At 41.5% G+C, this 22690-nt stretch overlaps 1 protein-coding gene across 4 annotated transcripts in view; it reads left to right on the plus strand.

The window, feature by feature from the left end:
• The first annotated feature begins 622 nt into the window (after positions 1-622).
• The window catches only part of LOC148032706 (RPA-interacting protein A), an 81125-nt gene continuing 59057 nt past the window's right edge, over positions 623-22690 (plus strand). The window contains exons 1-3 of one of the 4 annotated variants that reach the window (XM_087683344.1): positions 623-858; positions 950-1042; positions 21029-21257. In XM_087683344.1, the coding sequence (XP_087539470.1) occupies positions 793-858; positions 950-1042; positions 21029-21257 (388 nt within the window). In that variant the 5' untranslated portion in view covers positions 623-792. The remainder of the gene's footprint in view (positions 859-949; positions 1043-21028; positions 21258-22690) is intronic. The other 3 variants (XM_087683343.1, XM_087683346.1, XM_087683345.1) reach the window with 3 other exon arrangements.

The following is a 22690-nucleotide window of genomic DNA, read 5'->3' on the forward strand; positions in this document are numbered from 1 at the left end:
GCCTTGTCCAGATAATCATTACCTATACGTGGCTAAGAGACTTGCAAGTCCTCAACCAACACATGCAAGTTAATGGATCGCATGCATCACAACTATATAGCTCACCTTAAGAGCCTAGGACCAAGCATTTGCAAAGAAAGAGCATTTAACAATGCTCATGAAAGTCCAAGATTTAATGTAAAATAAATTATAAAATTTTCGAAAAAAGAACTTCTATGTTTAGAAAAAGGTTTTAAGCCTCAACTTTTACATAACTTTTTAATTTACAAAAACGACAGGCATGTAATTTGAATAAAAATTCTCAAAAAACTTGGAGCAATGGCTTTCGTTATGAAAGGATATTTTAGTATGTCTCAAGAAAAGCAGGATACAGGTTTTGAACTCATACACCCAAATAACCCAACCGGTACTGGAATCCATGGGTGAGGTAAGGGTTTTGGCATCTTTACTATTAGTTAAGGGGAGGTTAGGGGCGGGTGCCACGTGGCAGCCCCCAACCTCCCCACAAAGAAACGCGGGGCGGGTGTCACGCGTGCAGCACCCACCCTCGCTGCGAAAATGGTGCCAACGTGTTGGCAAGTTAATGGCTTTCGCGCCTAATGTGCTATTAAAAAAGGGTTTTTAACGGTGCCAAGGTGTTGGCAAGTTAATGGCTTTTGCATCTGTTATAAAAATGGTGCCAAGGCATTTGATGTTGCATTGATGTTTGGAAAGAGAGAGCATTTGATTTTGCTCTCTCTACCTACGATGAAGGAAGAAGCTCCTCTGTAGGGGGCGGGGGCGGGGAGCAGAATGGAGAAGGGAAGGATGAAGCGGACTGCAATCAAGGCGCGGCATCGTCTGCATTGGAAGGAAGAGGTAAGATTCTCACTCCATCGCTGCCTCCATTGCATTTCTGTTCTTTCTGCATGGCTAGCCCGTACTTGGTAATGGCGCTTCCCCTCTCCAGCTCAGAGAAAAATGCTTGCAAAGAGTGAAAAAGGAGCGACACTCTTTACTGTGGAAAATCAGGTCCTCCGGACAAGCACTGCCAGCTTCTCAGGTGAACTCTCCTCTTATTAACATCCAACAGTTTCAGAAGCTCTCTCAGAAAGCAGTGTTCACGAAAAACATTTTTCATAGCATATACAAAAAGCTTTAACTCCGAATTTTAGAGAGGTATTATTTGATTTGTTAACTCTAAATTTTATTTAAATCAAATAACATATTTTTTTTGCCATTTTTGTAACTTAAGGTTTTTAACGCTCAAAGATTTTGAACTTTTTTTTTTCGATTTGGAAAACCTTTTTGAAATTTTACAATTTATTTTACATTAAACCTTGGTTTTTTAACATTGTTTCAAAAATCATATCTACCACCAGTCATGTAGTAGAAAAGCTACTTTTGTGGCAATTTGGACCCTCACAATGATAAAGATTAAGAAGAAATGGTTTTAAAGAAATCTTATCAATGCAAGATAGTAGTAGAAATAAAATAACAAGGGCCAAAAGAAGGAAGAAAGTGTATATTTCTATGTCCACCTTTGAGACTAATTTTGTAAATAATAAAAAACTTTTAGTGCTTCTAATCAAAATCATCTAAAAAAAGTTTGTTTCAGGGTAAAACTTTCATGAAAGATACATTGATATATATGACATGCATTTCTATTAAGAAGGTTACAAATAAATAAAAACTGTCAACTTTACAAATAAATATATATGATTGAGTATTGTTTTGACCAATTTTCATGTGCTTTTGAAAACCCAATTTTTGTAGTCAATGAATTTCCACTTGAAACTTGTTCCAAACCATTTATTCTACTCTCTAACAATATCGGTAAAGTCCCATCCAATTTTTATATCATATGTATATGTTATTTCAAATATAGTCAAACAGGGCCTACGCCACTTAGTTGGCTTGTAGCCAATTTTGTGATAAATTGCAAGACTAGTGTGAAGATGTTATTTTTGATTAATTTAGGGCTTTTTGATCATGTCAAATTTGTTCCACAGAATAGTCATTCTTAGGTGTGCCTCGACAAGAACTTATCCTCTTTCGATTATACTATCATGGAGGGATTGTAAAACCCACTTGCAAAACTGTACTTTTTCTTGACAAAGACAACGTATATGGCCAAAGGTAATGCACTAGGTCTAATTGACACTAAGAATTTGCATTGTTGACTTGTCATTCGGGTGATGGAGCCCTCGCCTATCGTGCAAGTTCTGTAAAGCTATTCATAGTGGCATGTCATAAGATTGCGTAAGCCATGGCTTCAGCTTTTGAAGATGCCAAAGTGGTATCACCAAGGTTACATAGATGGATGAAGACCAATGCTGATGGTGGTGTAGGTGATGCGCACTCCTTTATATTAGCTTTGCTTGCTTCAAGTAGAGGTATTTTTGTTAATGTGCCAAAAGTGGTTAAAATGGTCATTGTTGTGCCACAATAGAGTTGGTCTACTACAATAATGAGTCACAATCTTCTGTCTCCAAAGTATGATGTGTTTTATATTGGCCTTCTCACCTCCAGAGTGCAAGACACTATCACATGGAAAGAGCTCGTGTTTATGATCTTAGAGCAGGATATGCACCATAATGGGACTAATTCAACTAGATTAGTGACAACTTGTCATGCTTTTGTGGTAAATACATCTTCAGGTGGTGGCAATAAAAAGTATGAATAAGGTAAGAAACTGAAGAAAGAGTATGATAAGGAGAAGGATGATAAGTGCATGGTTCTTCAAAACAAGTGTTTGCATTGTGAAAAGATGACACATTTGGCGGAAAAATGTTAAGAAGAAATACTGCCATCTTCAGCTTGGCATTGAAGGATGGAACGAAGGATTCCAAGGCTACATTGACCACGATGATGGAGTTAGCCTTTATCCATTCTATGAAGTTGATGGCACGTCTTTACATATGATCTATCATTGAGGTTGGATCTATGACCTTGATGACAAAGGGGACATTGTTACTGTAGGCGATAGTTCATCTATGCATGTTCGAGGTGTGGCCATTATCCCACTTCTTCCTGATCGATAGGTTTCATCAATTGAAGTTATTTATGTTTCTAACTTGGGCTTTTGTTGCAGTACAAGATATAACTTCTTATGAGGCTTTTGTTGGATGAAAGCCCCCTATTGCTCATTTTCGCATCTTTGTATGTGATGCCTATGTTCATGTTGATAAGAAAAAGAGAGGAAAACTAATTATTGGATCATGGTCCCAACCTCTACGTATGGTTGGAGGGATACAATTGTGTATTTCTCATTCTTTATGTTGATGATCTCATCTTTGTAGGTAGCCATTAGTAGTAGGTAGAGCGTACATGGAAGATATTGAGCCTAGAGTTTGATATGACAGACCTTGGTCTCCTCCACTTATCTCTTGATCTTGAGATTTACAAGTTACTTTAGGATATTTTTATTTCTCAGCAAATGTACATCTTAGGGCTTTTGATGAAGTTACAATATGTTGGAAGCCTATTTCTTGCCCGATGAACCCCAAGTCCAAACTTTCTTCAACAAATGACTCTTTTGTAGATGCTTCCTCCTATTGGTGCTTTGTTGGGTCACTTATTTTGGCTCATCCACGTGTGACTTGGTATCTTTTATGTGGTAGCTTTGTAAAGATTCCCCTTTAGGCTCATCAACAAGCCGCCTTCTGTGTTTTGCCATCACCACTGCTCCTTCTTGATGAAGGAGATTTCAAGACCCACCATACCTATAGGGTGCACAAAAAGAAACACCTCATGCAACAATGAGGCACAGGTGAATGGTACTTGTCACGAGGTGGTGAATTTTAACTTAAGGCTCTTTGGATACTTAATTTATGCACGTGTGGTGTACATGTGAGATTAAGATGAATGTGAGTCATGATGACAAGATTATCCTAGCTTGGGTAGTGGGGCACATTGGTAGAAGTTGTGGTGGACAAGTGCCATCGGCAAGTAGGGTACTTTGGCTATATCTGTTAGAGTGAAGCGTTGCAGAAGTGTATGACCAAGATTGAGAGTGAACAGAGAGAAAGAGACAATGGAACACAGAAAATTTGCAATGAAAAATGCTGTATATAGAAGTAGATATGTACATGGGCGCAGAGTGTATGTCTGCGTATGTCTCCACCTCGAAGATCTCATGGGCTGTGAACCTCGAAGCAGTCTCCACGATCAACAATCTAGAAACCTGTGAGATCAGAATATCTGAAAGTGTGTGGAGGTTAGGCAGAATATATAGCCCAAAAGGAATGCTAAAAATAATGCAGGTTGACTGCATTAAATGCAGGCGATTGCACAGAAACTGGCCGACTGCTCCTGTTGTGCTATGTGGCACTTGCAGAGATTGCAACCTGCTGTGCCTGCTGACGTCACCTCCTATATGACCAGATTGCCATGTGTCCTGCCTACTGCAACTGCACAGAAATCTGCAACGTGGATATCCTGCCTGCTCAACTATACAAAACGGCTCGCAAATGCATATGACTGCCTATCTAGGGGATGACAATATCTAACACCCCCTCTCAGATTTTGGACGGGGCATAAAGCTAAGGGATTTGGAATGCTATTGAAGTAAAACGTGAGGAAGTGCCTTCGTAAGCAAGTCTGCAAGATTGGTATTTGTCTTGCAGTATACCACATCGATAGTCTCATTCAGAAGCTTCTTCTGAATGAAATGGTACTGTATCTTGATGTGCTTGCATGAAACAAGGTTCTGGGTCAAGACAATGCATCTCTCATTGTCGCACTGAATAACAGTAGGACATGTTTGCAGGTAGCCAAGCTCCTTTAATAACTTGGGAAGCCACACTGTCTCACATGTGGTAGAAGACGCCGCACGATACTCTGCCTCATTCGAAGATAGGGCAACCATGGGCTGCTTTTTGCTGCTCCATGAAATAGCACCAGCACCCAAGGTAAAGCAATAACCTGTCGTGGACCTCCGATGATCCACATTGCCATCCCAATTGGAATCACTCCAGCTTGTAAGTACCAAGCCTGCATCACTTGTACATGCTGGATAATAGATCCCGAGATCAGGGGTCCCCTAAAGGAATTGCAATATTTGCTAAGCAGAGTGCCAATGCATTATCTTGGGTTTACTCATGAACCCGGCCAACACACTTACAACATAACATAAGTCAATACGAGTATTGAGAAGCCAGAACAAGGAGCTAACCAATTGCATGTAACGGGTAGCATCCGCCAAAGGAGAATCGAAATGGGATGTGGCCTTCCAGTTCGGATCAATAGGGGTTGTAATAGACTTACAACCCTCCATTTCATACGTAGTCGAGCTCTTGTACGTATCATTGCTAGAAGATAAAGATCCCCCTGTTTGATAGATCTCATGACCTAGAAAGAAGTGAAGTCGTCCCATATCTGTCATCTCGAACTTCTCATGAAGTGTTGCCTTTGTTTGATTGACCATTTGGGCATGATCACTAGTCACAATCAAGTCATCCACATAAAGGACAAACAACACATGATCTCGACCTGAGGTGTGGACATAAAGCTGTGGGTCGGCCTTAGAATGCTAATACCCCAATCTCTCTTGGAGGAACGAGTCAATCTTCTCATTTCAAGCATGGGGACCTTGCTTAAGGCCATAGAGGGCCTTCCTCAACCTGTACACCTTACCATTAGAAGAACTGAAGCTTGGAGGCTACTCAACATAGATCTCCTCCTTCAACTCCCCATTTAGGAAGGCAGACTTTACATCCAGTTGATAGATCGGCCATCTCCTATGGCTAGCCAAGGCAAGAACTGCATGAATAGTAGCCATCCAAGCTATAGGGGCCAAAGTATCATGGAAGTCAATGCCTGGGCGCTGTGCAAAACCTTTAGCAACAAGGTGGGCCTTGTGCTTGTCCAACGTGCCATCACTGCGGTACTTGGTTTTGAAGACCCATTTGACTCCAATTACCTTTTTATGAGAAGGCTTAGGCACAAGGTATCAAGTGCCATTCCTCTCAATCGACTCCAACTGCTACTCCATCTCTCTTTGCCAATGATCATGCAGTAAAACCTCCCTCATGGAGATAGGCTCTCGATCCTACATGGCACGAGTCATCAAACAATAATTAGTGTACACAAGCTCGGTGTAATGTGCTTGGTTTCGTCGAGAACGCCACGGGCCATCCTGCAGCTACCACTTCTTAGGGACCCCCATAATCCCTGCATCACGAAGAGTATCACGTGCCCAACGAGGAGGAGGCCGGATCTCTCCTTGTCGCATTCTACGTGCTGAAGTCTCGAGAATGTTCACCGACTCCTGGGACTCAATTGGAGAGGCCGGTGGTCGAGAACTAGGCTCATCATTCAAAGAAAAATCCTTAAGAGGCACAGGCTCCAAAGGGACAATCGCTGGTGCCCCACTATCTCTTGGATCTCCAAGAACGGGGTGCTTCTCACCCCCCTTTGCGGCTGGAATTTCCACGAACCGAACATCATGGTTTGTGTAGACATCTCATTTATTGAGATCATACAATTGGTAATCCTGAGACTGCGAGCTATAGCCCATAAACACTTGTCATTTGGAAGCCGCTTCAAATTTATCACGCTGTGTTTTCGAGATGTGAATATAGGCATCACACCCAAAAACCTTAAAATAAGAAACATCCGGCTTAGATTCAAAATATGCCTCATAAGGTGTCATACCAACAACAACGGAAGTAGGAGATCGATTAAGAATGTGGACTGTAGTAGCCATAGCCTTAGCCCATAGAGATTGAGATGCCTGCCTATGCTCCATCATGGTATGGACCATCTCGATCACACTGCGATTCTTCCGCTCCAATATGCCATTCTCTTGAGGTGTGTTTGTGTTGGTAAACTCCTGGTGGATACCATGATCTACACAAAAAGGAGCAAGCTCATTAGGAACAAATTCTCCGCCCTTATCCGATTGTAAGGTCTTTAGATTCCGGCCCGACTGATTGGTTCTTCTCAAAGAGTAACCAATCTGAGAAGTTGGAGAAAGCCTCCGACTTCAGCTTCAAAAAACAAGTCCATGTCATCATGTGTTGTAATCATCCACAATGAGCATGAAATACAAGCTTCCATTAAGGGACTTCGTCCTTATCGGCCCACAAAGATCGGTAGAAACAAGCTCCAAGGGTGCGGAAGACTGCCCCAAAGCCTTGCTGGGAATATTTGCTTTCCACGGATGTAGGATACACATGGTTGTTGGCTCACCACAATATCCGGCAAACCTCGAACAAGATGTCCCTTAGACGCCTTCCGAAGGGAATCATAATTGAGGTGGCTGAACCGAACATGCCAAAGCTCAGACTATGTTTGAGAGGTAAGAACAAGAGAAGTCTAGGTAGAAGAAGACCACAACTTGTAGACTCCATTCTCCTCATAACCTAAAGCAAGGACCTGTTGTGAGCCACGATCAAGAATCTGAAAGGAATCCACATCAAACTCGACCAAGAGGTCGAAGGCACAAATCTTGTGCATCGAAAGCAGATGGTATTACAAGGCCGGCACATAAAGCACGTCAGATGTATGGACACCGCCTTGCCCATCTAGAATAAGATGCATGTTACCCCGTCCCTGAATAGGGATAGAAGAACTATCACCAATGAGAATCTGCCCATGTGAAGGCCGGAAATGAGCAATACTTGTTGAAGAAGGAGTCATGTGCTAGGATGCACCACTGTCAACAATCCATTCCCGAGTGTTTCGGGCTATCAACATAGCATCAGAGACCTTTTGATGAGGGAGCAGCCACCGTTCCAAAATCCTTTGAAGATTTCTTCTTCTTCTTGTTGTAAGGACAGTCCTTCTTCCAGTGACTTGTTTTGCCATAGATGTGATAAGTGGACTCCTTGTGCTTGCCCTTCTTTGATTTGTCCTTCTTCTTCTCCTTTTGGTCCTTCCCTTTCTTTTGAGAGGACTGACCTATCAATGCCTCCTATTTAGAAGCATTGGTCCCTTTCAACTGCTCCTCTTGGTCCAAGACCACAGGAACCAACTCCTCCCAATGAAGAGTCTCCGATCGCCTTGAGGCAATCAAGGCGGAATAAAAACCACTGAAAGGAGGCGGTAATTGTGAAAGAAGAAAGTGATCACCTTCCCTGCGTTCTACACTTGCATCTAAAGTTGCCTCAGCTTGTTGATATACTCCCACATAGAAGATGACTTGTTGATACTCATGGTCCTCATTTGCACTTCCAAAGAAAATCGTTTCATGACAATCATTCGATTATACATTTGATTAAGCTCCAGCCATATCTCTCGAGCCACCGTCAAATGCTTTATATAGGATATCACAGCTATAGTGCATGAGAGAAATAAAAACGAGCGGATGCGAGCATTTTGTTTGTCCCAATGCACCTGAGTCTTTGCCAACTCCAACTTATCACTTGTAGAGAGTTTGGACTCGTCTTTCAAAGAAGGATGGTGGATAGCCTTTGTAACAAGCTCCGCCAAATCATTGGACTCCAAAATGGCAAGCATCATAACACGCTAGATGCGGTAGTTCTTGCCATTGAGCTTTTGATTTGATGGAAGAGTTGGTAACACAGGCCATGATTGCTTGAAACTCTGTCTCGGCCTCAGAAGACATCTTCACCTAAAATGCTTGCACAAAACACAAAAAGCAACTCTCTTTAATTGTGAAAATGCAGCCTGCTAGGGCTCTTCATCATTCTCCCACTCTTTTACCCGCCGGAGATGATGAAAAGGTAAAATTTGCACTTGAAGGCCCAAAATGCAGCCTTCTTCCTTCTCAAGCAGCAAAATTCAGTAGCAGCTTCTTCAGCAACTCTGCTCCTTTCTTGCACGCCCATGCTCGCCTTAGCCTTGTTTTGATGTGTAGCCCTCATGCTTGCCCTTGAACACTGACAATGCAGCCTTGTGTCGTGCTGAAATCTCCAGGTAGGTCCACCCTTAGTTAGTCCTTCAATGGTCTGATACCATGTCAGAGGGAAGTAGTGTGGAAGCGTATGACCAAGATTGAGAGTGAATAGAGAGAGAGAAGAGAGAGAAAGAGACAGTGGAACACAGAAAATTTGCAATGAAAAATAATGTATAAGGAAGTAGATATGTACACAGGCGCAGAGTGTATGTCTGCATATGTCTCCACCTCGAAGATCTCACGGGTTGTGAATCTCGAAGCAGTCTCCATGATCAACAATTTGGAAACCTGTGATTAGAATATCTGAAATTGTGTGGAGGCTAGGTAGAATAAATAGCCCAGAAGAAATGCTAAAATGCTCTCTCAAGGATGAATGAAAGGATTGAATATTCTAGCAAGGCTCTCTCAAGGATGAGGGAGAACCTCCGAAGGGCTCTCGCAAGGAAAGTGCAGGGCGCAATGTAATTCATTTTATAAGAATGCCAGGTCCCCTCCTCTACAAGTAGTAAAGTCTAAACGGACATAAGTGTAGGGATAAGGCAACTTGAAGAGAATAGGGAAAAGCTAGGTTAAGATTGCTTCGTATCGACCTTGGAGGGCGCAAGGAGGGATCTGTCCAACACCATCGTCAATTTCAAAGACAGATCTACCCACACACCATTCTCCAAGAGGGATCCGTCCAACACCATCTTAAATTTCAAAGGACCGATCCACCCACCATTAGTGTCAGCCCCAACACCATCTGCAATTTCAAGGGCAGATCCATCCCACACCATCCTCACCAAGGGCTTGTATACAAACTCAAAAAGCCATCTGGCTACACCCATCCCACCTTCCAACTACTACCCATCAATGCCATGAGACTGGCACTCAACCAGGAGAGGGATAATGTTAACCTCAGCACAAGAAAAAGCAGAAAAAGTGGAAAAGTGCAAGTTAGGAAGGTCGGCTGCATTAAATGTCGCTGATTGCACAGAAACTGGTTGACTACTCTTGCTGTTCCACGTGGCACGTGTGATGACTGCAACCTGTTGCGCGTGCTGACGTCACCTGCTGCTGTACGACCAGACTGCCACGTGTCCTACCTACTGTGACTGCATAGAAATCAGCTACATGGATATCTTACCTGCTCGACCACACAAAACGGCTTGTGAATGTGTATGACTGCTTGTCTAGGGAATGACAATCTTTAACAATATCTTGGTCAGGAACATTGAATAGTCCCTTGGAAATGACTTTGGTGTCATGTGGATTAGGGGTTTATATGATTTAATATCCTAGATTAAGATTTGTGGAAAGTTTCAATAGTTTTAGGTTCAAAGAGTTTAGGAATTGAAAGTTGGGGTTGGCAAGCATTGAATATTATTTTAAATAAGTGCAAGGCCATTAGAAAACGACTTTGCATGTGGTGGCCCTAGTGAAAATGGAAATTTGGCAAGTGTCAAGTGATACACATTCTTGGGCGATTGACCAAGATCCACAGTGGATTTTCACTAGGGCACAACAACTGATGTACATCTTGGAGCAATTGACAGTTGTTAAAACCAAATTTAGGTGTTTGACAATAGAAAAACCCTAACCTCTGTGAGAGGAAGGAGATCAAAGCTCAGCTGAGAGTACAATTGACAGTGTAGAGTGTGTGAGCACGATACCCAGTGCAATAATCTAAAGTGTAAGGTGCAAGTACAAAGTACAACCCTTAAACCTTAGGGTTGTAAGAGGGTGTTCACACCTGAAGAATGTCAAACACAATAAGTGCTTAAAACTGTGTAACATAGGCACATAAAATAAAAGAAATAAATTTGGGTGGAAAAACCTCTTGTACGGAGAGTAAAAAGTGCCCCAATGTCCTATTGAAGATCACCAACACTCCTTTGTGAGCGTAGGCGTGAGTCAAACCCAACAACCCTGGAGTGAAGAGTGATTAAGATACAAGGGTTATCCGCCAAAGGAGATAAAATTTAAAGCATTGCGAAATGCTTCAAATTTGTCACGAGGAAGAGCTTTGGTGAAGAAGTCTGCCACAATACTGGTGGTAGGACAGTAGACAAGGCTGATATCACCTGCATGTAGCCTCTCTTTGACAAAGTGATAATGGATCTCAATGTGTTTCGTCTATGCATGAAACACTGGGTTCTGTGCCACTGCAATGGCACTTTGATTGTTAGTGAACAAAGGAGTAGGCTCCGTAACAAATACATCCAAATCAGCTAACAAGCATCTAAGCCATACGCATTCAATTGTGGTATTGAAAGCCGCCTTGTATTCAGCTTCACATGACGATGTGGCAACAGTGGATTGTTTCTTGCTAAGCCAAGAGATAATTACTAGTCCAATCAGAGTCATTGTAAGCTTGTAAGTGCAGTGGTCTCCCCTTGGCATAAAGCAATCCAAGAGTCCTAGTACCCTACAAGTAACGGAAAACACGCTCGGTTGCTTGCCAATGTGACATGCGTGGCTGATGCATATATTTGCTCAGGGCTGAAACTGCAAACTGTATGTCTGGCCTTGTGTTGTATAGGTAAATAACACATCCAACTGCTGGAGCATATGTATGGATATCAAACAAGTCACTGTCATCATGCAATGACAGCTTCAGTCCAGGTTCCATTGGTGTAAAAATTGGCATTTAATCCTGTAAGCCAAACCTCTCAAGAAGTTTACCAATGTATCTCGATTGTGATAGTCCAATTCCTCTAGCCTCATGAATGAACTGAATGCCCAAGTAATAGTGCAAAGGCCCTAAATTAGACATCTCAAAAGTTTGCTGCAATTTTTTTTTGAATGCTGAAATCTGATCAGCATGTGTCCCTATAAGCAAAAGATCATCAACATATAGACATGACCAGCAAGGATTCCCCCTCTTTACATACATATAGGGTAGACTATGATGAGCTGTTTATGAACCCTTGGTTGAGTAAAAAGGCATCAATCTTCCAAGCTTGAGGAGCTTGTTTCAAACCATATAAAGCCTTTTTGAGCTTACATACCAAGTGTTCAAATCCCTCAAGTGCAAAACCAATGGGCTGCTGTACATACACTTCTTCTTGAAGTTCCCCATGTAAAAATGTGGTCTTAATATCAAGCTGGTGCACAATCCAACTGTGATGGGCAGCCAAAGCAACCATAGATCAAATGGTAGTCATACGGGATGTAGGAGCAAATGTCTCCTCATAGTGAATGCCTTTCTTTTGCACGTAGCCTTTGGCCACAAGCTTGCCTTTATACTTATCAATGGATCCATCCGCATTTCTTTTCAGCTTATAGACCCACTTTGTACCAATGGCTTTCTTCCCAACAGGCAATGTCACTAGATCCCGTGTTTGATTCTTTATGATAGAATCAAATTCATCTTACATTGCTGCTATCCAATGCACACTTTGTTGTGCATCCTCAAAACATTCAGGCTCCTCATCATCAAGTGTGTGTGCTGCCATAGCAAACTCCATTGTATTAGCACGATCATGCAGACGGGTTTGTCTTCTAGTACGATCAGCAATAGGAGCGTCCAAATGACTATCTTTCATAGTGTGCAAGTTTCTTGATTGTGTACAATCTCCTGCTGAACCTCAAATTCAGCACCTTGCTGAATATTCAAATCAGCCATAGGGTGAATTTCTGCATTGCTCAGTGGAGCAGCTGACTGAACATTGTGTTCATTTACTGAAGCTCCAGCTGTATCACTAAAAGGATGGGCAGCAGCCCTTTAAATTCATCATTTGCAGCCTGATATGTATCAAAACCAGCAAGGGATAATTCTGATCCTTCATAAAAAACCACATCCTTACTGACAAAGACTTTCTTGGAAACATGATTATACAGTCTATATCCTTTGCTCTCACTGTTGTACCCTACAAAAATGCATTTAACAGCCTTGTTGTCCAACTTCTTTCTTAGTACTTTGGGAATATGAGCATATGCAAGACACCCAAACATATGAAAATGGCCAATTGAAGGTTTTCGGCTGTTCCAAGCCTTAAAAGGCATAACATTTTTTAATACTTTGGTAGGGCACTTGTTCAAAACATGACAAGCACACATAACCGCTTCCATCCAAAAGTCATGTGGCAGACTCTTAGCTTTCAGCATACATTTGGCCATCTCCATGAGTGACTGATTCTTTCTTTCTGCAACTCCATTCTACTATGGAGCATGTGCAGTAGTATACTGATGGATAATATCCTGCTTCAAAAAATTATTTAGCAAGGAAGATGTGTATTCCCCCCCTCAGTCTGAACGAAGAGTCTTAATCTTGCAGCCAGTTTGATTTTCAGCAAGAGCAACAAAAGCCAAAAATGCATCATACACCTTTGACTTTTTCACCAATGAGTAGACCCAACAAAAACGTGTCAAGTCATCAATGAAGGTGATGAAATAATAACATCCACCCAATGACTTTGTCTGCATAGGTCCATCCATATCCAAATACACAATCTGTAATCTGGCAATTGCCTTAAACGCAACATCATGAGGAAATGAGAATCGATGCATTTTTCCCAAAATGCATCCTTGACAAATATGCTCAGGAGGTCTCTCCATGAGAGGTAAGCCATTTAGCATCTGAGTATACTGCATAAGCATCAAATTGCCATAGTTGACATGCTCCATGCGAGCATGCCATAACTCTTCCTATGACATAGCGGGAGTAAGAGTAGATGCTAAATAGACTGACTGATCAATCGAATAGGCATCCATAACATAATGTGCCAGTCAAAACCAAAGTCAAGAATTCTTTATCCCTGACCATATATTTGTTATCATCAAATGTGGTACATACCACACTTTGCTAAAGAAAAAATGGATAACAATTTTTTATTTGTGCGTGGCACATATAATGCATCCTGTAAACGGAGAGTAGAGCCATCAATGGTTTTGAAGACAATCTCCCCAACACCTCTAACAGGGTAAGATGCATTGTTGGCACACTGCATAGACTTGCCAACATGAGCTGCAATAACAGAGGAAAACAAATCCTTGTGGGATGATATGTGCTTAGAAGCACCACTGTCAAAGAACGAAGTGCTAGTATGCTCAGTAGAGCTAAATGCTCTGTCAGCCCAAGAAGAGTTATAACTGCAAGTGTAGAAATAGTAGTCACGGTCTACATCAAAAGACGCGGACTCTGTAGCAGTAGAAGGTGCATCAGAAATAGACATCCTTGACTTCTTCTTCTCCTTGGCAATGTGCTATTTACATTCCGTGATGTAATGACCTGGTTTCTTACAATAGTGGTACTTGCCCTTCTTGGCTTGTGTGCCCCCCTGTTTCTTGTTGCTTTGTGAAGTACTTGAACTTCCAGAACTCTACGGAGCATTTTTAGATTGGCTGCCCTTACCCTTTTGCCTTGCCAGACAAGCCTGTTCAAAGGCTATTTCATCCACCCCATTGTTCTTTCTTGTTTGCTCTTCTTCTAGGAGTAACCTAACAAACTGAAGAAAAGTAAGTGGCTGCGGAGAAATTCTCATAGTGAGATTTAGGACCGTATGAAAGGCCAAATAAGAGGGCGACAAAGAATTCAGAGTAATAGAGATCAATTGTGCATTTAAATAATACTCATCTACATTCATTAATTGCTCATGCAAGTCCTGAATTTTGTTAAGATGATCTTGGATGGAATCACCTTCATCCATCTTCACATTCTCAAGCTCTTTTTTCAAGAAAGAGATGCGGATCTCATTTTTTCCAGCAAATATTTGCTTAAGTGTAAGCCATGCTTCACGTGAAGAAGTTGTAGACTGTATATACGAGATTATAGACTGCTGAACTGCGATGCAATTAGTGACAATGCTTGAGCATCCCATGTGTCCCAAGTCTTTTGTGCTGCTGATCTCTAGGGAAGTGGCTGAGCGGGAGTGGGCCTTTGATCATGTCCTCTTGTAAGATGTGTTGTAGGAGCCACAACTCCAGGACGGACTTCCTCACCACTAACAAAATCCCAAAGATTTTTCGCAATTAGTACATTCTTCATTATGAAAGACCATAGAGAATAATTATTGCCATCCAATCTATCCTCCTTGGATACATAAGTGAATACATCACTTTGTCCCTGATTGGCCATAGTAAATGTCACTGTTTCAAAGAGCACAAGAGCAAGAGCTAAAGCTGGAACATCCTGGAAATCTGACAATTTCCAGAAATTACAAAATACAATACGCTGTAATTGACAAATCTGTGTCACACTTTGTCAAAACTGTCCAGTGTACATGCTGTCCAATGCACAAACAGTGTTCAGCAACACAATCAATGGAAAAGCCCCAAAATTTTGTCATCCAAAATCCACAGTTTCAGTCTATTTCAGACTGAACATATAGTACATGTGCCAATGTCTGCACTAAACCAAAAAGTCCCAAATTTCTGGACTTGCTTCCCAATAAATCAGTCCTAGTTGTTTGCCCAAGACATGAGACTTCCTGGGCAAAAAGAAGCCCCTTGCTAAAATTCAAAATTTGAATTTTTAAAAAATGTATCTTTGTTATCTTCTATGTGAGCGGAGGATGTTGGCCACAGTGGCGAGTTGTAGGCTTGGGGGGGGGAACTCACAGGCGCAATAGCAGCAAGAGCAGGTGGCGTTGGCAAGCCTGCAAAATAGGTGGCTAGGCGGACGAGCTGGAGTAGAAGACGCAGCCTGTTGAGCTGCAGGCGGCATTGTCTAGTGGTAGTGGTGCTAGCGCAGCAGCCAGGGCAAGGGAGGCACTATAGGCAGCGCGTTGGTTGTTGGTATTGTTGCTGGTGGTGCTGGCATTGAGCTGGTGGCACGGGCAGCTAACCTGGTGGCATGAGCAGCTGAGCTAGACGAGGTGGTTATAGTTGCTATGGGGGGTAGATGGGCTGCAATAAGACGAGGTGCAGGAGCTAATGAGCTTTGGGCTAACAGAACCTGGCGTAGTTGTGCTCTGATACCAAATGTGAGAGATATCGAGGATCGAAGCTTAGTTGAGAGTACACAGTTGATAGTGAAGAGAGCGAGAGAGTGGAGACATAGCACGACTCCTAATGCAATTACCAAAAAGTGTAATGAAAGTACAAAGTACAACCCTTAAACCTTGGGTTGTTAATGCGTGTTCCTACCCAAAAGGTGTAAAATGTGATAAGTGCCTGAACTGTGTAACATAAGCACATAAAATAAAAGATAATATAATTGGGGAAGAAAATCTCTCATATGGAGAGTAAAAAGTGTCCCAGTGTCCTATCACGGATCACCGATACTCCTCTGTGAGCATAGGTATGAGTTAAACCCAATAATCCACTCTCAAATTGTCACGGGGACGTGAAATTTTGAGATGCTTTAATCTTGCTAGTAACATTTGATTAAGTTACTAATCAAATGTGCAAGGTTGTTTAGCACATGTGATGCACATGGCAGTTATTTCATGGGAACGGGCCAAGGATCCCAAGGATGCAGTGGGTGTTAAAGGCAAAAGTTGTGTTAAGTTATGCCAACTGGGTTTTGGTGGTTAGTTGGTGCCAGGTTGGACCTTAGGACAATTGTTTGGCCATTAAGTGTCAGTGGCGACACTAGGGATTGGCATTAATTAATTAATTAATGCTAGTCTAAGGGTCAACAGAGGTTGGGAACCACTCCAAGTTGCAAATGGCGTAGCCAATTTCATTACAGATGGGCATGTTTAATTTTGGGTAGGATCAAAAGGGCTGAAATAAATATTTAGAATTAATTAATTCTGAAAAATTAATTTAATGACTGAAAATGCATTTGGAAGGTTGCTACTTGGCAAAACTTTCCCATGCAACTAGAGAGAAGGCTGTTGGAGGGTGGTGGAAGTGGAATGGCAGCCATTCGGAGCTTGGTGGAGGGAGAGGAAGTGATCAGATTTGGCTCTGAGAGGTGACGACGACTAATCGCGCGCCGCGATAGGACAGGGGACAGCAGGTTTTCTCTTCCGCCTCAAGAGAGGCGGCGGTAGAAGAGGAGGGCTCGCTAGTTGAGCTGGTGTGTCGCCTATAATTTGAACCTTGTGTTTGCTCTGCTGATGCAATGCTATTTGAAGCATTTCAACAGTGAGTTTGCTCATTATGGGTTTGATTTCTCCTCTCTGTTGTTTTTTTCCCTAAGAGAGAGAGATAATGAGATTCTCTCTCTCTCTCTTTCTCTCTCTCTCTCTCTCTCCAAATGCTAGTTGAAGTGTCATTTCTTCCCTCTATACCCCCCCCTGTACTTCGGGGCATTTTGACTCAATGGGACGAACACTGATTTGAAACTCTCACTTAATGCTAAATCTTGTGACAAAATAAAATAAAGCACGTCCCTTCCCCCCCCCCCCCCCCCCCGCCAAAAAAAATAAAAATAAAAAAAAATCCATTTTTGATTCCATCCGCCTTTATAGGACTTGGTAGACCCCTGGGCAGTTGACGAGTACCCTTGGTCAGATTCCCTTGCTTGTCTGGGGTGATCACTTGGTCTCCCTTATTAAGATAACCATCGCTCCTGAAGTCTTGGTAGGTCATTGGGCAGCCAATGCGCAGCCTTTGCTCGATGCCCTGGCTGCTTTGGGATGAAACACCTTGGGATAAAAGAAAATAAATACAAGGGCTTATTTCTCATGGCTTAGTTTTGGGTTGTTTTGCCTGAAGAAACCTTATTATTTTAAAAAGAAACGTGATCCTAGAGAGTTACTATGTTCCGTATGCCAAACCCTAATTTGGCCACCTCAAACTTTCTATAAATAGGCATGTAACCCACCACTCTCTCTCAATCTCGTTTTTGCAGGTTTTAGGAGTCGTATCTTTGCTGCCCACACCCTGTTCGGGGAGGACATCACGGTTAGACCTTCCCCTTGCTGTATGCTATCATTTGGCATCTGATTCCAGGCTTTGATTACTCCTGTGAGCTGTCGTTTGCATCTTGGAGTTGTCGCCTATATCCTAGAGCTGTTGCTTGGTACTTGGAGCTGTCACCTACAATTTGAACCTTGTGTTTGCTGCTGATGTAATGCTATTTGAAGTGTCAGTTTGAAGCATTTTAGCAATGAGCTTGCTAATTATAGATCTGATTTCTCCTCTCTGTTGTTTTTCCCCCCCTAAGAGAGAGAGAGAGACAATGATACAATCTCTCTTTGTCTCTCCAAATGCCAGTTGAAGTGTCATTTCTCCCCTCTATATAAACCCCCACCCATCCACCCCCCCCCCCCCCCCCCCCAAAAAAAAAAAAAAAAGGCACTAATTGGGTGTTTGGAGAAAAATTAAAATCTCTATCCTCTATTGGTTTTTCCCCGATATATATATATATATATATACGATATATATATATATATATATATATATATATATATATATATATATATATATATATATATATATATATATATATATATATATATATATATATATATTGGAATGCACGCCAGCAAAATTTCAGCCATACATGAAGGATTGTTTTTAGAAATTTGGTGTTGACTTGCATGCAATTGTTGAAGACTAATTTGAGTCCTCCAACATTCAGAAACAAGGGGTAAATTGAGGATTAATGATGTTCGTCAGTACTTAAGGCTGGACATTGGTGCTAGTCACTGTTTTAGGGGTGGAATTAAGAATTTTCCATCTCTTGCTTCTCTCTCATCTATGTCAAATGCATGCTGAATCTAGTAATGAAGATTGAAGGTTTAAGCCTCAATTTGGATTTGAAGTGTTGATGATTGGAATTGTTGATTCCAAGTCTGAATCTGGCAAGGTTTATGGTTTGCATGCATGTGTGGGGATACATACATGCGTCAGAGTTCGGTGAATGTGGTGAATGTAAATTCAGTCAGTGGATATAACAAGAGTGAGATTTTGGAGGTCTATAGGGTAGTGGATTTGTATGCAATAGGATAATATTCAATTCGGGCTCGCTTGGTTGTCGAATCAAGGGGCAAATTGAATGATAATTGTTGCTAGTCATTTGGGGCAGCAAGAGATTCTAAATTTTGTAAGAAATTGTGCTTAATCAATAGAGTGATTTGCAAATTCTTGGACATATTCCTTGAGTTTCTGGTGAGGCCCACCAAATTCTTGGGGGTTTGGCCTTTCTCTTTGTTACACAACAAGATTTTGAAATAATATGCAAAGAAATACCACAAGGGGTGCCAATGTTTGCAGGGCCAATTGGGTGTCATCTCACCTCAAGTTTCTTGAAGGCATTCTAACCCAAAGTAGTAAAGTGTTACATTTTCAAGTGATTATTTTGTGCATTTATTGCTTGCTGTAATTAGTGTAATTTAGGGTTCTACCATCCTTTTGTAAAATGGAAGGCTGGTTTCAGCATTGTTGTAAGTTGCAATGAAGACTTAGATTTGTACCAGAATCTGGGATGAGAAGGCTCTAGAGGTGGAATGATAATACTTTGGAGTGACAAGTTTCTTTTAAGGAGTTCATTTTTGGCATATCATTTAACAATCAAAACCCATTTGTCTCACCCTTTTTTGTTTTTTTCCATTTTTGATCGATTCTATTCAAGATCCTTCCTTTCACCCCTCTTCTTCACCTATGCACTTGAGGGTTTCTTTTGCTTGAGGCATGCAACCCATAGGTTCATTTTCTATTTGTTAGTTGGGGGATCGATATGCTGCTCATGGTTGTAACCCATCGCATAAATCTCAACCATGAGCTTGAGGAGTTAAAATTTATGAAAAGGGACCCCTCAAACATAGATGACAATCAGGTCGCTCTGTTCCTTGACAAGTCGCTCACACAGTATTTCCAGTTCATGCAATAGACAATATCATAGTCTCAACTATCCACCTTTTGTTAGATATGATCAATGCCCCACCCTCATTAGGTGCCACCAATGATCCATGTTGCTCAAAGTTGTAAGGCTCCCATTATGAGGAGAAGCCAAATGTGAGCCCGGACATTGGTTGAGTCCTGACTTGTATATCAGATGAGGTCTATGTGACCGGATGGCAAAAAGGTGACCGTTGTGGGTCTAGTCTTTGGGTTAGACGGAGTGGTTAAGCTGGTGGTAACTCGAGGCGTGCCCCCGGCCCGATGGTTAAGGGAATATTCCTTGGTATATTCCCTGGCCGATTAGTGGAGCTTATATGGTAGGTCGGTCAGGCCGACCTAACGGCCTTCGCGGGCTATAAAAGCTAAACCCCTTCACAGTCATCTATCATTCATCTTTCACCCAATCAGAGTTGCTGTTCCAGCTAGCCTTAAGCTCTTCACCTATCTTGTGTCTAGATCACCATCTAAGCTTCACACAGTGGAAGCGCACGGGTGGACAGAGCCATCTTTGTATCAGTTGTTTGGAGCTAAAGAATTTACTGATTCTTCTCTTATCTGTTGTGTACTCTCTCTCTCTCTTTCTCAAATTCTATTCGCTGCGCCGTGTAATTTTTTACACCTTTATGCGTTTGAGTGTTAACTCTTGCTTTTTGCAAGGATGTTTGACCAAGTGCAAAAAAAGACTTGATCATCTGCAGTGGCAAAAGATCTTTAATTGGGTGTCCAGGATTTCAATGTTGAAATCCAACACATTCAAATATTAGTGGTATAATTTACATACAAAGTATGTAGACTGCAAGCTCTGAAAGTGGTAGAGGGCATTGTTGGCTGTGCCACTGCATCCCAGCCTTGCTCCCTCTTTTTCCCCAAACCAAGAAAAAAAAAAGAAATCCAAAAAAGAAAAGAGAAAACTTATCTGGTTTGTGGCGATCTGCATTCTGTGTGAGGTGTGAGACGTATCAGAACAAACCCTTCTGTGTGAACTAACCTGATCATGATTCAGTGGCCAGAACTTGCAAGCAGACTGACCACAATATGGGTTTACATCAATGGCTGTGATGAAAGGTTAATGCACACCCAAATGCTTTGTGTGGGCATGGTTATAGGCATTACACCTTAGTTGACTTGGGCGAATCTTCTAGTGAGGCAAGTTTGTGTAATAATGAAATATTATTTACAATTTCATTGATGTATGAACCTTGTTATCCTCAAAGGAATGAAAACTCTCAGACAGGACCAAAGCCATGACTGCAAGTGTTACTAATTGCATTTGATCTCATTTTGTTATCTTTATCTGACTCAAAATTGCATGTTATTTCATGTTTTGGGCCCTTCAAGTTAATGTTGTGCTTAGATCGATTGGGGTGCACTCCTAGGTTTTTATTCTAAACTAAACTTGCAAGTATAAAATGCTCTGCTTTTATTGTGTTTATGCAATCATTGTCGACTGTTCTACTGTTTCTCCAGGATGTTGCTGACTCAACATTTCGAACCATAGTGACAGATGAGATGGGAAGAATGAAACCAACCAAGTGTAGTCCAGCTTCTCAGTCCAGAACTGATAGTGATATGACAATATGGGAGTATGAACCTTCTGAAACACTTTCAGAGTTGGATCCAGAAGATTATGAAGAGTTAATGATAGCTATGCAAAATATTCTCTATGAAGAAATACAGAAAGAAACACAACAAAAAGGTATTGTTCAAGTGTTAAAAGGTATTGATTCTTTGTAATGCTAGAATGAAAAAAAGTTCATGCTTGAAGGTAGTTTAGCAGGGTTATCAAATCATGACCAATGCAAAGCGATGGCATGCCATCAAGACTTCCAAGTATGACCCGATGTATGTGGCCCCAACCTCATTTAGGGTATTAGCCATGACAAGAAATCAACCATTAGACGACAATATCATGCTACATCCATACTTGGATAGAATTCTAACCAAGGAGGGACTCCACATCGCAAGCCAAATCAACTCAGGACGTATTGACTTACATCACACAAGTGGACATTCATCCATAAGACATGGACTGCCATGCAATCTTAGAGTATAACCCTTTTATGATTGGCTCTTGAAACAGTACAGTGCACTCAAAATGCAATGAAGGCCCTTAAACCTTGAATTTCACACTCCCAGGAAGGATTTTCATCATTTCCAAGGGGAGGTAAAAGTGAAAGATGAATAAAAAATCAAAATAGGAGTTGAACTTGAAAGAAAATGATGAATGGTTTTTCTTATTTTTGTAAATATGCTCCATGAAGTTCTTGTGTAAAATGTGTGAATTGATTGATGTGGAAATCCTTAAGTAAACCTTCTAGCTGCAGTGATATCTAAGTTTGAACAATAGAGGGAGGTAGTGCACTAGTGCTAAGAAGTATACTAAAAATGCATATGTGCACAAAGAAAGAGCACTTTGTCACAAGAAATCCTCTTGAAGTGATAGTAAGGCATGCACTTGATCCTTGTAGTGACTCTTGCTTAGGTTCTTTGTGTTTGCAAAGGACAATGGTGCTTGGGCTGATTGGCTTTTCTCAAGGACTCAACATCATTGGCATAGGCCATGGCCATGATAGGAAGGTCTTACCATTGCACTAGGCAATGGTAGTGTCTAATCCTTTACACAATGGCCAAGAAGTGCAGAAGCAAATGAAATGATGTTTACATTAATAAGTGACAGGCTCAAATGTGATTTTCAACAAGATGAGATAAAAGATGATAAAAATGGTCTATGTGCTTACAATTGGTCAAAGTGGGATGATGATACTTAAAGCACTTAATGAACATGCTTAAGGTCAGAAAACTTTCAGATTTCTAAAGATAACCAGCAAAAGCAGTGATCGGCAAATTCAGTAATAGTGCTAAGAAGCACTCATTGCCAAGCGTAGGTGAAGCATTTTGACATTAAACCAATTGCATATCAGCTTGAGGAGTCACCTTTGGTTGAAAATTCTCTAAATTTGAAGCCTTCTGATTTGCAATGAACTCCACAAAGGATTAATCAGTGATTAAAATCACTGTTAGTAACTTCAGTGAGAAGAAAACTAAAAAAGGACCAAGCTTTCAAGCTTTGGCTATGGCTGCCTGCAAATACATGGTTAGGGTTTTACTGTATGTGAACTCCAAAGAAGG

The sequence above is a fragment of the Lygodium microphyllum genome, chromosome 8, assembly GCF_053477565.2.
Source record: "Lygodium microphyllum isolate KBCC chromosome 8, Lygodium_microphyllum_v1.1.10, whole genome shotgun sequence".
NCBI lineage: Eukaryota > Viridiplantae > Streptophyta > Polypodiopsida > Schizaeales > Lygodiaceae > Lygodium > Lygodium microphyllum.